We start from the raw sequence: 15,649 nt of genomic DNA on the forward strand, positions 1-15,649 counted from the left end.
TAATGATTGACACCTGTCATGATTAATTGATGTCTTTTATTGCACTTATATCGATGAAACTTACAAAGCACTGTATTGTAAAATGTATGAAATGGCTCAAGTATGAAATCATGTATGTTTTGTGATGTATAAAATGGTGTAAGTACGTTTTATAAATGTGTATTGAAATACTGTATGTTCTGTAAAAATTCTGTCAGAATTTTTTGTGGAAGACTATAGCGATATAAACTGGCAAATGAACTATACAATGTACTATCAATAGCAGATGTGAAGTATACATAGAAAGCAATGCATGACCTTTGACTTTTGGCAAACGTAGTGGTGCTCTGATCTCTTGAAGTCTGTACGTAAACATATCGTTTTACTGTGTGAATATTTTCAGATTTCTACAAAATGCTAAACACATTTGTAAGGTATTGAATTCAAAATAGTGTGATTCATGCTCTTCTTTATCACCATAGCACCTACACCATTACAAAGTAAAATAATGTATTTTTTAGAGAGTAGAAAAGTGTGTATTCAGATGCAGATTATATTTTGTCGCATTCCTTAAAAACCTTCTGAAATATGTTTTATTTAAATACTAATTGTGTGCAAATACATATCCTATAACATACAATCTAATAGTCAGCATGCATAATGCACATACAGAACTCACTGCATGCACTGAGGATTCAAACACATAAAATATAATCTAGTGTCTGTACTATCTCCTCAAATGCCCTCTAGTGGTTAACCAGGCATCTGAGTTAGTCGTGCCATAAATGAGGGCACTCATGAATATTCATAGAAATGAAAGTTCAGTGGATTAGAACAGTTGTCTTGACTGCATGGAACGTCCTATCCTGCACACACAATGTTTAATTCTATTAATTTCAGCAGCAACAATATACTATTGAAGATAGATTACAAAAAAGTCAAGACGACTGTTGACAGTCTAAGGGTAGAACAGATTTCCATGAAGTTTTCTGTTGTATTCTCAATCCAATTACTTTGGCTCTGCACATGTTTCCTTCATGACTGCTGTCATCTATGTCTGTATGACCCCCTAGCTCACGCTACATTAGTCATCCCATTCATCATCATCTGCCCCTGCTCCTTCTTCATCACCTTTCTGTGTTGTTGGATTGTCTTGTGATTTCACTGACATTATCTTATCAGTCCATGATCCACCCACAGCCTGTCCACCGGCATAGTTGCAAACATTGACACTTTCAAAGTCAATTTTAGTGATGGATTCTGTAAGAATTAAGATACTATGGTGTATCATTAAGAAATTAAGAAGTGATACTATTCCTAAGAATCCAATAATTCTCATCAAGTAACTGTTGTCATAAGAAATGGTGCCATTTGATGTCGACTGGTTAGGGGATATGATAATGTACTTTGACATCACAAATGAGAGCTCAAACACACTTCTAAGAAAAATTATGGCACACATTTAAACATGAATATATAGACATACAGAAGCCATTCATCGGAATATACACTAATAATAGATAAAACATCACACTCTCGCTTACAATGACACTGAACTTGATGATGTAAGGTACAAAGACACGACAACTACCGGTACTTGGTGACTTCACAGAGGCTCTGTTATCACTGAGTCACAACTAGACAACAAATAATAAATTATAGTACAGGTAATTAACATGAAAACTTACCAATGAATGGTCCATCACCGCTAGTTTTCAACCTGATATGCTCACCATCAGTCAGATCAATTTTTTCCAAATTCTCTTCTTGAATCCAAAATGGAATACTTCCTGGTGGAGTCTGTTTTTCTGTCAACTTTGTAAGTTCTGGTTTCTTCAACACTGATTCTAATTCCTCCTGTGACAACTTATCAGTTTCACCTTTGGCCTTAACCTCTGAAAAGTGAAATCAAAGAATTACTTCTAACCTTTGTACACTAAAATTATATTTTTTAAAAGAATGAAATTTAAATACTACATCAGACAAAACCTATTCAAAACATAAAATTGGTTGGTGACCGAGGGATGATGAAAGTCTGTGCATTTAAGGGCAAGATGCAGGGTTATACAGGTAGGGAAACAACCTAGTTTACCTTTTCTAAATTGAATGGTTCTCAATAAATGATGATAACTATCTAAACTATATAGTTTCAGAAAGGTAATAATGTGAATTTTATTGTCACATTTTTTTCACACTGACCCAAAATGGGGGTGTTTTTTGGGGTGACAAAACACAACAAGGTGACAATAAAATTTACATAATTACCTCTGAAAATATATAGTTTTAGATAGTTGTCATTATTTATTGAGAATCATTAATTTCACAATAGGTTGTTGTTTATCTCCAACCTGTATCTGCCCTGTAATAAATGAGCTTGATACATGATAGTAAAATTTAGAAACAGTTTCAATTGTCATCATTAAATTGCAACAAACCAAAACCAGGCATATTAGATGTATTTATTTGTCACTGTTTTACAGCAATCTGTCACTGTTTTTCAGCAATCTATCAGTTTTACAGCAATCTGTCACTGTTTTACAGCAATCTGCCACTGTTTTACAGCAATCTGCCACTGTTTTACAGCAATCTGTCACTGTTTTACAGCAATCTGCCACTACGGTTTTACAGCAATCTGTCACTATTTTACAGCATATTATACACCACTTTATGACTGGAGAAAGTAATGACTTACTGTATGTAGATTGTAGATAGCCAGTTTGTACTTTTTTAGTTTGACTGAAGTTTGGTTCAATTTCCTTGCCACTGCTGTCAAACTGTCTTCGATGAGATCTTTGCACTTTCAAATGCAGCACATAATACCTGTACTAGAATAAAATAAATAACAATAAATGTCAGTAAGTACATATTCAATATTTTTTTTACATGGCATTTTTTGTTTGAGATTATATAATCATGAAAGTACTTTGGGCTAACCCCATCAACCCAGAGTACTAAGTGAGTTAATCACAAAGACTATATCACAAATAAATAAATAAATAAATAAATAAATTTTGATAAATATTAATTAAAACAAACAAAATAACATTGCTAGGAATCAACCTCTGAAGATCCAACAAACACTTTGCAGTCAAGTACAGTAGTAACGGTAAGTCTTTTTAATATTTATTCGAATTATCTGTACTATATAGCACCTTGTTCACTTCCTCTAGAACTCAATATAATAAACTGATATTAAATTACACCCTGCAGTGTGATAGTGACTTACCTTCTTTCGAGTTGTATCTGTAATGATATGTTTTGACCTGGCTTCAATGTTACCTTCTAACAGTAGACCATTGCCTCTTTATAGAATGGACAAGATAAAAATTACAAATGATGCAAAAAATTCTGCCAGAACATGACCCAAATACACACATACATATGTAATGTTTGAGAATTTAATCTGGAAATTTCACCAAAACATAGATTGCCATACCTTATACCATAATTTCGATGGAAAACCCTGTTAAAATATCTATTTTACTTGCCACCTATGACAAAAACAAAGTTTGTCATGTTTTGTATGTGTTTTATATTTTATATATAATTTGTCAAGAAACGAGTGTTGATGTACTTAACTATCAATGTTATCATATATCATACATACATCACTATAAATATGTGCCATGGCCTACAACATGCATGTTACAAAAGTTATACGAAATAAAAAAAGTAATATGTTTTTACTTCTCATATTGTTCAGGCTTCCATTGCCCAGCATATGAATGGTTGATGACTGGAATTGACTGTAAAGGTTCGTTGTAATACAGGCGACTCATAGTTGACGTTGGGTGATGTATTTCAGTGATTGTCAAATCTCGACCCTTTTCTGAATATATACTAGTAACAAGTCACTGTAAGGGGTCCCTTTCATATGCGCGAAATGCGCTGGGTGACAGTTTATGCGATCCTCGATTTCGAGCCTCCGATCTCTAGCTCTCAGGATGCTCTGCAAGTAAAGTCAACGAAGCCATACCCGGAAGTTATGGTGCACAAGTTTTCGTAACACGAAAGGTTATTGGGCTCATTCATTATCAGCTAACCAATCAGCTGTATGTTTACAAAATACAATTATCACTGGGTTGTCAACAAACATCATCAGCCGACGACATCGAGAGGAAGCATGGCTAATTTCTGACTGATTAATTTATATGATCTTCCGATGTTGTAGGTACGTGACACCAATGCCCAAAAAGGTCGATGGATATGGCATGACATTGTAAATTGTTAGCAATGGCGTACAGCTACGTGGTCCGCGACGAAGGGAGTAGTGTTTATGCTGCAGTAGCCAACGTTCTCTCATCCCGCCAAGATTGGAAATCGATCCATAAAGATAGTCGACGATTTAATGTGATGTTCGGCGAGAGAAATCGTTTACAATTCGGTCGTTTAGGTGAGCAGGCAACGCCTATTCAGTGAAACCGTATGTTTTATGTATTATGTAAGGTCAAATATATTTTAGAAGTGTGTGGAGTAAAACCATTGAAATCTGCATAACGTTAAAGATGAAAGTCATCGAAATGTGAATGTTTGTACATCATGTTTTTATTAAATATTACATATTGAAAGAAATACTCCAATGCGCTGTCAATTTTATATACAACCTCAAAATTCATTTAACAGGTACAATTATCTAGCTTGTATATATTATATTAAATTTAATATATTGAATATATACTATATATTATATTTCCGACATTGTAACAATGCAGGAATATACAGTGTTCGACTTCATTGATGTACATTGTTATACGTTATACATATTGATGAGCATAGTTGATAATGTAGGTTACACAAAACCTTGATTCATGTAACTTGCCAATTGTATATCGTTCTGCTTCCCATGACCGTTAGAACTCCGAGACTGAACAATTTGGTCAGTTTGCAGATGAACAAATATTTAATATGTGCATGCATACTCCAGGTGTTCCCATTTTCACCTCAGGAAAAAATTCACATTTTAAATGAGAAGATAGAAAGGAATCTAAAAATCATGGACTTTTATAGGATAATTTATTACAGTGTGTAAGTTAGTATGGTTAGGGCATTTAGATATGTTTTCATTTCCAGTTTAATATTATTGAGAGCAATCATCATAAATGTATATTGGGAATAGAAATTACTAGTATGTGTCCTAGTTTTGTACCATTTCAGCTTTATACCATACTAGACAGAATCAAGTACAGTGAATTTCACAATACCGTGCTGCTTTTCTGTTTGATACAACCACTCAGAAACCAATAAGAAACTGGACATGCTACACTTTAAGATAGCAAAGTTGAATGAGTACAGTTTCTTGTTACATTTTGTCTAAGTAAAATGAACTACACATATGCCACCATACAGACATCAAATGAACATTAAAGGACATTTTATGTGCCGTTCATCGGGTGTTGGATACTAAGAAAAACATTGGTGCTCGAATGTCTGTATGGAGTTGCAATACATTTAAATGGTTTATTTCATTTAGACTAAATGTAGCAAAAAAATGCAATCTTGCTATTGAAATGTGGCATATGCATTTTCTCGTTGGTTTTCGTGTGTGGATGTATGAAACAGAAAAGCTTGTATTGTGAAATTCACTGTAGGTATATGAATTTATTAAAGGTACATGTTAATTATTACTGACCTTGTCCTTACACATGCTATAATCTAATCTATATATCCAGGTGAAATGTCACTATATTATATATATATAAAATTGATTTGTTGATAGGGCATGAACCAGGTGTGACCCAACTGGTCAACTATTATAGAGGGTCAGGTCGTCTGTGCAGAAAGACTTCATTGGTGTATGTCTTGAGACAGTATTGTCAGTCACTTGACATTGACCCTTACCAGTGGATACCACCATCATTTGAAGTGAGTCCTAACAATGTAGATACACCCATGGAGAATGACACAAGTCTGAAAGCAATGATACAGAGACAAAGACAACAGAAGACAGATGAGAGGAATCAGTTTATTGAAACTTATCATAAGATGGCTGAAAACAACCAAGGAACTGTCTGGATAGCTAAGTCAGCAGCTGGTGCCAAAGGTATATGGGCTAGCTACTAGACACAAGATTCATGCACTGTGACTTAGACCATAGACCTCATGGAGGGACTATGCTTGGACACATTTATATGTGTTAGAAAGATATTATACCAGATTCAGAAGTATTTTGAATCCAGTTACATTTCTCTCATCAATAATTGTAAAGACATTGAGACAACAAAACATGTAGCCCATATATGGAATATGGGATGATTTTACCCAAAATTCTACTGCTATGTATATCAAATGAGATGTGACTAAAACACTCTGTGAAGACAAAATGATGTGTTTATGAACATGATTGAATATGATTAGTTGGCACAATATGATGATTTCTACTGATAGACATTGTCATCTTCAAGCAATTGCAGAGTTTTGTATGACATAACATAAGAAATAAGGCATATCACAAATATACTTAGTGCTATAGACTTTAGACTATACATTCAAGACAATTTTGTGAATGTTTCTATAAAACAAGGTCAAAGTTCAAGACTGAAACCAAAGGTTACAATATTGATTTATTTCAGGTGAAGGTATTCTGATTGGTGACAGTCCTAAGGAACTGATTGATTTCATAGATAGCCAAAAACAATCACATGTACTTCAGAAATATATAGAGAACCCTATGTTGCTGGAAGGAGATAGAAAATTTGATATCAGGTAGGGATGAGTGTTATAAAGCTGGGTTTGGATATCCACCAGTTTCTGTGTAAGGAAGTGCTCAATGACCACTGATGACTTTCAAGTTGTCCGAATGGAGGCCATTATAGAGGGAGCATGGGATTTGACATTTGGAAAGAAAATTTGTTCCATAATATACCATTAAGTTCACTATATAAAAATGTAATTTTATTTTGTCAAGATGGCACTCAAAAATTTCAAGGGGCTTGGAGCCTTCATGGCATTGTTTGTAGAGAACACTACCGATACTGTATATATAGAGTAAAATGTAAATCACATGTAGAACTTATCCTTAAACATGTTCACCAGGTCAGTAAAACATAGTAATAACATGTTCTTGTATCCTGACCAAGAGTTCACGGTAACATTTCGCCTGTTTGACGTTGCCTGTCGACCTGAACAGGTGAAATGTTACTAGTAAGTAATAAGAACTTGTGGTGATGGTACAAGAACGTATCTAGCTATTAATACATAAAAGTGTATAGTTTTGAATATCTTGATTTATTAATGGATGTGTTTTTCAGATGTTGGGTTCTAGTGGACCATGAATACAATATATACTTGTATAAGGAAGGTGTGTTGAGAACAGCGTCAGATCCATACAACCCAACTAATCATAAAGATGTGACTGGCCATCTAACAAATCATTGTCTTCAGGTATGTATTAGCTCTTCAAGTTCATGAATTCATCAGTGGTTGAACTTGAATATGACAAGTTTTGCCTCCAAACAGTCTAAAATATAAACAATGTTAGATTTGACATAGCAACAAATCCATTTCACCATTTGACTATTTCTATTTATGAGTTACACTTACACTAACTATGAATATGGAATGTTTCACCTGTAGGAAGCACTTTCACCTAATTTTGGAAAATTTGAAGAAGGCAATGAGATGTTCTTTGATCAGTTCAACAGGTGAGTAATGGTTTAATATGCAGATTACTAGTAACAGGTGAGAATCTTAGTATGCAAAATACATATGAACCTTTACAAATTTGTCAATTCAAGCTGTACCGTTTGCTAAATTGTGATGTAAGTTGTCATTTCTGTTTTTATAGGTATTTACAGGATAAATACCAAACTACACTGGAAGACAACATCCTACCACAGATTAGGGAAATAATTAAAGGAAGTTTACTTGCTGTTAAAGAGGTTAGTTACTCTTGTGTCCAATTTGTTCCTTCAAAAACATATATCCTCATCAGAAAGTGTGGCCACAAGTAAAATATTTGAGGAGGGGTGGGCTTCAGATCCTTTCTAGTAAGTTTACAAATGCTACTTTTGTGGGTTTGGAGGATACATTACCCAGAAAAAAAATTGTTAATTATTTTTCTTCTGTAATGAATGATATTAAAAGTACTATGATTATGGAATCAAGGGAATATTCATACTTAAACAAAGTTAAAGTCCAGAGATTCAATCCCAGGTTCTATCTTATCAGTGGAGCCATGAGGATTACACACGATTATTCTTTTATTAAAGACTGATCAACTTTTTCTATAACTCTTCCATACAGCTGTTCTCAGGCCTAGATTTTAATCCTAATCTGACATGGGTCACTATGTTATTCCATTTTTTTGTTCCTCTATTTAATTTTTTGTCTGCTCATAAATCTGACAAATCTCCTTTCCAGCAAATAAGTACTGAGGATTTACCATACCACAGTTTTCAACTCTTTGGTTTTGATTTCATGGTTGATGACAAGTTCAAAGTCTGGCTAATTGAAGTCAATGGATCACCTGCTTCAGCACAGTAAGTGTTAAATTAACCTTGTGTGTCTCCAACATTACTGATATTCTCACCTATAAAATAATGGCTCAGTCCATTATTGCAAAATTACTGATATGCTTACCCTCGACAGAATGGTTTGAGCCATTAGAAATTTTCATATAAACAGTGTCCATTGATATTTAACATTCAACCTTCCGTGTTTGAGAAAACACATAGTTAAACCCCCTCTTGGCTTGGGGGAACATAAAATTGTCCTAATTTCTGTAGCAATAGAGTACAGGGATAAAATAAGTCTTGAGTGGGCATTCTAATAGTCTATGGGTGTGTAACATAGACTACTGAAGTGCATAACACATGATTGCAGTTAATACAGGCTAAATAAAGATGAAGTCAAGAAATTGATTTTTTTTTAGTTTACCACAATGAATATACTAGAAATATCTTGATCAATTATGGCTTATGATTTTTCCTTTTTCATCTTTTCAGGAAACTTCTACCTGCATTGTCTGAGGCCATAGTGACTATTGCTATTGAACCATTGTTTCCACCTCAAGAGGAAGATGATAAAATTAACAGTGAACCAACACTGTTTGAGAAACTGTAAGAAGAGTAGCATCACAACATTGTTTGACTTGATTTCAACAGTTCAAGAACATTTACAGCATCTACATTTACATGTATACAAGATGTTAAGCTACCCTTCTAGTGCAAACGATTTCCCTCTCTCCATGGAATCTAGCTTTCCAGCCAAGTTGTTCCGCTACCATCCTGATCATCACCTATTATGGCAAGAATGTGGTACAGAGGACCTACTGAATGATAGAGTAATATTTGTAGCCAGGCTAGGGAGTTAGTGTTAGGGATATTGTTAGACTCCCTAGCATAAATCTCATGTGTATCTTCAGCAGTTTGGTGGACACTATTTCCATGCTTTATCATAGGTGTACCCCAGAGGCTTGTTTTGGTATTACTATCTCAAAAAGTGTTCTATACTTGGTAGGCAGAAGAGAGTTCCTTGAGACTTGAGATAGTAACACCAAGACAAGCCTTTGGGCTCTAGGAGTTACTTTTAATGTAGCAGGCTCATTCATTAGTGTATTCTGTCAGTACCATCATTTAACAGCAGAATTAATGGCTAGATAATTTCATACCTTAGAGTTAGACAAAATGTAAAGGGTGGCATTGGTATATATTGACCAGCTGACTGTATGGTAGGGAATTCTGTTTATACATGTATCAAGTTGAGAAGGCTGAAATGAATACAAAGGCAGAGAAAATTTCTTGAACACTTCTTGTGTATAATGAGTAGAATAGTTAAAAATGTAGAGAATTATAATTACCAATCACATGTTATCTGTGCATTGAATTTCTTGATGTCAAAATGCAGAAAGTCTGTGTAGCAAGAATATACCCCAGGTCGACTTGGCTTGGATGATTGTTGAGACATATTGTGAACTAAATGACACTTAATTGTTCACTGTACATATAGACTTGAAGAATCACACTTTCTACCATTCCAGTTGAAAGGAGGAGGGATTCTCAGGAAGTCACAATAGAAGTATACCATCCTTTCACCCAAGTTCAGACCCTTTTTTTTGAACATTTGAGTATCAAATTTTTTTCCACTTCCATACCTTATGGCAATTTTTGTAATATTCTGATGCTATGTATTCATAGACCAAAATACACACCACTTCTGGGCTAAAATTGTTATTCTTAGAGGAAATTTGTATCTTATTGACCCTGTTAGCATACCATATGAAGAGCGCCCTCACACGATACACCATTGCACATAAAGGTTGATGTACTAAATGCTGGTGTATCTCTAAACTTTTCATTAAATGTATATATTGTAGCATACAGTTTGTGTAAATTTGCAATACCTGTGTACATATATTTATATTTGTCAGACCAATGAATATTTGAATTAGACTCTTGGATATACATTGATTGTATTTGTCTTTGGTAGCAACATAAACATCCACTGTTTGTGAAATGATCATTTTCATACTCCATTCCATGAAGTGTCATGTATAAAAACTTAACATATAAAAATATAAATGACAGATTCAGGGGAAGTGAAAATTGTGAGATAGAACTGTTAAATATCTTGAATAGAATCAAATTTCAATTTGTGCATTGTGACTATTGCCTTTACGTATGATAGTATATTAAAACCTACAATCTATGCATACAAAAAAAGTTATCGGTCTTTCTACCAAAATAATTTTAATACTTTTGCTGATAATCAATTCAGTATGGCTGTGCATCCATGTGTGTATCCACTGTGTTGAACACACTGATTTACTATGTCAACTTTCACTGTAAATCAAGTCATACAGCAAATGTAAACGAGAAGCTGTGCACACAAATACCACTTATACTCTTGAAGTATGGAATTTGGAAAGACAATAAAAATAAAATATGAACAAGAAAATTCATTTCGAGTATGGTTGAATATGAAGTCTAGTGTAAACAAACATAGATTTGACAGTAGATCAACTTGACTATACAGTGAGTGATCTATATGTATGGTACAATGATTGTGGCAGGAGGCAATAAGAGCTAGCTACTTGTTCAAAGCAAATGCAGTTAAACTAAAATGTAGCAGTATCAGCTTTACTAAGTCTCAAATGTGGCTTGTTTCTCTGTAACTAGTGATAATAAATTTTACAACTACATTTCAAGGTACAGTGTAGATCTATGAAAACAGCCAAGTGTATTGGACTATTATTAAACATTAGCTTGAGTAAATCACATGATTTGTGGATTGGAAGCACTTCAACTTAATAGTAGATTCATTAAGCCAACATGATTGATGATCTAAAAATCAAGACTTGACCAAAAATTGTTCATCAGCTTGGTAGATCAAATAGCCTTACACAGATTATAATGCACAAGTAGTTCAAAGTCATGGAGGATCGCCGACCAAGACAGATTGAAAGCTCAATGCTAGAACTTTTGAACTGCTTGTGGCTTATAATCCATGCAAGTCAAAATTATGACTTATCAACTCTCATACTGGAGAGAAGAGACAAGATAAAGTAGTTCAGACTCCAACAAGTTTTGAGAGAACTGACATTTCAGGATTAAAACCATCATCTATTTTAGCTAATCTGTTCACACTTTTACTTACAACGTTCAGTTCATGAAAGTTATCATGCTACCCCTGACTGCATCGCTACTCTGATTTCTAGTACTATATACATAGTTAACGCACTCTGACATCAATTGCCTTCTGTGACAATCGCAAGTTCTATGGTTCTTTCAATACTTTGTTGAACTTCTTGTAAAAAACAAATAACTGCCTCTCATACAAAGTATACAACATAGCAATGACAAATACACACATGGCAAGCAAGAAATAAAAGAAATTCACACATAAGTTCTTACTTTGTCAATTATTTATTCCTTACTTAAAAATTTATACAAATGAGAGCATGTAGATTGAAAAGCTGAGGGTAAGTAAACCTTACATTATTAGAAAATGAACCCGGCTAACACAGAATGGTATGCAGTAAATCTGGATAAGATTTCACTATTGTATAAAACCAGTTCATGAACACCCAACTACAACCTACTCTCTTGTGTTGCTCCCAAATTTGAGGGGAATAAAATAAGTGTAACAATAATAATATTTTATCAGCTGTGATAAATAATTAAAACAATCAAAGTAACGGTTCTAGTTTATGATGATAACACATACTGTTTTTTTTCTTTCTTTCTTTCTGAAATCCCCACATACAGATGACAATTGGTATCATCTACATAGAGAGTGCTGGTTAAACTTACACCAAATAAAGAAAAAAACATACTTTGGTAATGCCTTGTAAAGTAGAATTCCAATATTTTGAATTGTTAACATACAAATTGGGTGAAAGTTGCACTTGGCATAAACATAATTAGAAATATAAATACTTTATACATGCAAAAATGAATTGAAATATTTTTTAGATAATGACTTGAGTTCCCATGGTAACGGTTATTGCTACATACTCCAAAAGATTGTAAAAGTAAAATCCACCTTATTGCGCTAGCTACATTTTCATTCTAAGAACAGAACAATTCTCTCGGCCTCAAACTGCAGTCCAAAATTTCATTGCATGAATTTTATACATTTGGTAATTTATTTTGGTTGCCTAAAAATTTATTAAAATTGTGTATCAAAAATATTTAAATAAGTGACTGCAGTTTGGATTTTGTGAGGAGAAATCGGCGAAAGAGTTCTTGTATATAATGGGATGGTGTAAATGTCAAACTGGATATTACATATGAAAGTCATAATGTACAAAAGTTTGATGATAGTCTGTGTGTTTGTGTAAGCCTGACTATATCACCCACCAGTGTTCATTTCAAAGAGTAAATGCACACATAAAATGTGATATTTGAATGAATTTATAAATTACTGTAAGTTCCATGATGTATTTTATAATATTTGAATTGATTTCATGTTTTGCTTAGATTACAGCACGGCAAAGGATTTGTAGTCTTGTGAAGTCAACTATGATAGAATTGTGAGTGTAAATCAATTTCAATAACTCCAGCAAATACATGTACTATTCATATGGAATGACTTTACAGGATGAAAAACACGAAAGAAAAAAGTTTTACAGAACATGATTTGGAAACAAGAAATAGCATTTCATATCTAAATGTTCATATAATGAACATCGTATGTCATGGATTGGAAGTATCCATCCATCAATTCATTATTCATTCATTCATTCATCAATCCATTTAGCTATGACTTCTAACGCTAGTTTCGTCTTAACACGTCTAAAAGCTACAATAACTGGACACGTGGCAGGGACACACAAAGGGAAATAGCAGTCATCACTTTATCAGCACGTCAAGAAATGGAACACTGAATGTAGAAAAAGATGCTGGCTGGATACAGATGTGATGGTTGTTTTTTGCATTGAAATACACCGCACTGTTGGATGTGTGTGAATGAGTGATAAGGCCTTAATGTTACCAATATGTATGCCACATCTGGGAAATGAATTTGGTACGTTTTACTTTGAACTGAAAACTAGCATACTTAGAAATGCATTAAAGTAAGCAATGTGTCAAAGCAGGTATGCAGTGAGTCAATATCTTCTGTACTTTATAACTGAAGGCAAGTTTACACCTTGAATATTGTAGTCTGGTCAGGTTGAGTTGTTGATAGCAATGAGTGACGTGCTATCAAGAGAGAAACCAGCTCTCTCCTGGTAGATTTGAAGTGACATACTAGCAATATCAGCCTAGGGGCCACTGGCATGTAACTACAAAGCTCTATGTATATGGATATCTAGTTAGAAACTACAAAACTACTTCCTTTTCTGCCGTAAAATATTGTGGAAGACTTGTGCAGCATTCTGTACTGCCATTCAAGGCACATCATAATTGTTAGTAATAATAATATAATATTTTCTATCAAAATTACAATTATTGACTGCTATTTTCATAGGCACTTAAATCTACCACTGTATATTGTCTATAAAAGGTAAAAAAAAAATACTGCATCTAGGCTAAGAGTTGTCAACACTGGTGAAAAAAAGCTGATAGAAATACAGCACCATACCCAAATATAAATGGAGTAGAGCTTTCAATTTATACAACAATTGCATAATAGTATCACCAACTAGTTTGCAATGAAATATTTGAAGTCCTTTTGTCTATTCAGTATTGACAATATTAAGTACATGTTTGGTTCAGATTGAGTTTTTGTTTGGGATTTAACCCAACCACCAAATCCAACAGACAGGTTTTGATTTAATTCAACCCAATGATAGGTATCCATGTGGGTTCCAACTGATGGGTTTGGGTTTAACACAACCATTATCACTGGTACCCACGTGGGTACCACTTGACGATTTAGGGTTTAACTCAACCACATCACTGGTACCCTATGTGGGTGCCACTCCAAGGGTTTGGGATTAACTCAACCAAATTACTGGTACCCATGTGGGTTCCATTTGTATCCTGGTGATTTCAGCATAGAGTTCAGAGAAAGCCCTTCCAAGGTCAGAGTTGATGAGAACATAGTCAAAATAATGACCATGTGTATCCTCCATCTCACGGCCCTTTTCGATCATGTCTCGAAGCTCCTCATCCTGCAATATCAAATAAAGAAAAGACATTAAAGATAAGTATATTATTTGGTTTCAGCCTTCAAATTCAAAGATGTGCACAAAGCCTCATATACACAGCTATTTCACCACATAGACTGATCCTCATATACAGAAAGTTCCCCCACACAGTCTCCCTCATATAAGACTGACCCTCATATACAGAAAGTTCCCCCACACAATCTCCCTCATATATATGCAGACAGTTCCCCACATAGAGAGACAGATTCATTCACACAAGCAAATCTTCGCAGAGGCAGGTTCTTGCACGAAACAAGAAAGCATACAATGTCATCATCAAGGTGACACTGCAATCTGTATACAGATGGTATGTTTCATTTATATCATAAAGTCACATATACCTACCTTAAGATTCTCTCCAGTTTGGGCTTTCATGTTTCGTAACCTATCCAATGATGGTGGCCTTACAAAGATGACGTATGGTTTCAAGTCTGAGTGTTTCAGAATTTTCAGTGCCTGTGAAGAAGAAATAACACAAAGTTGTTTATGTAATCTTCTTTAACAAGTATATCCAAGAAATTCTGCATGGGCAAGGTAACATCTCACAATAGCATACACAAACTGCACTTAATATATTCCCTAAAATCAACAAGAAATAACATTTTATGTAAACATAGCAGTGGTGAAAGTACTAGAAAAGTATTTCTTACCTGTGGGTGTAAATTGAGGACACATATTTTTCCTGAGTTCATGACATGTCTGATAGAGTCAAGACTGGTTCCATAAATATTTTTCTCAAACTCTCCATTTTCCACAAATTTTCCGGTCAGGATGTCCTGTTCAAATCTTTGTTTGCTTATAAAATAGTAGTCCCTTCCATCTTCTTCACCAGACTTCTTTGACCTGCTTGTGTCTGAAAAAAACAATGACAAATAACGTCTTTGAAAAGACTACAAACCTTTTCTATCAATACTCCTAACTGGCTGCAGATTTAAATGTCAAGAGAAAGAGACATTGATGTGAGGACATAAATTTCTACACTACCGAAGTGTAGATGAAAATTGAAAATACTCTTGCTGGACATGGTGGAAGTAACATTGAAGATGACTAGAATGCTACACAATGTGCATACATGTACTA

The 15,649-nt window shown here is 34.3% G+C and overlaps 3 protein-coding genes across 5 annotated transcripts in view; 1 reads left to right on the plus strand and 2 right to left on the minus strand.

Moving 5' to 3' along the window:
• Positions 1–20: 20 nt before the first annotated feature.
• LOC144453463 (arpin-like) lies at positions 21–3,908 on the minus strand. Its single transcript, XM_078144768.1, has 5 exons — positions 3,667–3,908; positions 3,206–3,281; positions 2,672–2,804; positions 1,668–1,874; positions 21–1,239 (listed from the first exon to the last, which is right to left on the minus strand). Exons 1-5 carry the CDS (start codon positions 3,756–3,758, stop codon positions 1,064–1,066), a joined length of 684 nt encoding a protein of 227 aa, XP_078000894.1. The 5' UTR covers positions 3,759–3,908; the 3' UTR covers positions 21–1,063.
• A 298-nt stretch (positions 3,909–4,206) lies between these two features.
• LOC144445555 (tubulin--tyrosine ligase-like) lies at positions 4,207–9,039 on the plus strand (the record flags this gene model as incomplete). Its single annotated transcript, XM_078135158.1, has 8 exons — positions 4,207–4,372; positions 5,696–6,019; positions 6,549–6,681; positions 7,227–7,359; positions 7,552–7,619; positions 7,763–7,856; positions 8,338–8,456; positions 8,922–9,039. Coding segments are annotated over 8 exons (1,155 nt in total), but the record flags the coding sequence as incomplete, so codon positions are not given.
• A 2,794-nt stretch (positions 9,040–11,833) lies between these two features.
• LOC144447006 (protein PALS1-like) overlaps positions 11,834–15,649 on the minus strand; it is a 49,499-nt gene continuing 45,683 nt past the window's right edge. For all 3 annotated transcript variants that reach the window (XM_078136872.1, XM_078136878.1, XM_078136887.1), the window contains 3 exons: positions 15,220–15,422; positions 14,915–15,025; positions 11,834–14,533 (listed from right to left, as the gene is read on the minus strand). In XM_078136872.1, coding sequence (XP_077992998.1) covers positions 14,357–14,533; positions 14,915–15,025; positions 15,220–15,422 — 491 coding nt within the window. In that variant the 3' untranslated portion in view covers positions 11,834–14,356. The remainder of the gene's footprint in view (positions 14,534–14,914; positions 15,026–15,219; positions 15,423–15,649) is intronic.

This window comes from Glandiceps talaboti, chromosome 2 (assembly GCF_964340395.1).
Source record: "Glandiceps talaboti chromosome 2, keGlaTala1.1, whole genome shotgun sequence".
Taxonomy (NCBI): domain Eukaryota; kingdom Metazoa; phylum Hemichordata; class Enteropneusta; family Spengelidae; genus Glandiceps; species Glandiceps talaboti.

Coding starts and splice junctions, on each gene's coding strand:
- LOC144453463 (XM_078144768.1), bottom strand. CDS start 3,758: ATGAGTCGCCTGTATTACAACGAACCTTTACAGTCAATTCCAGTCATC. Junction 3,282..3,666: donor AAGCCTGAACAATATGAGAA/GTAAAAACATAT, acceptor CATTCTATAAAG/AGGCAATGGTCTACTGTTAG. Junction 2,805..3,205: donor CAGATACAACTCGAAAGAAG/GTAAGTCACTAT, acceptor ATTTTATTCTAG/TACAGGTATTATGTGCTGCA.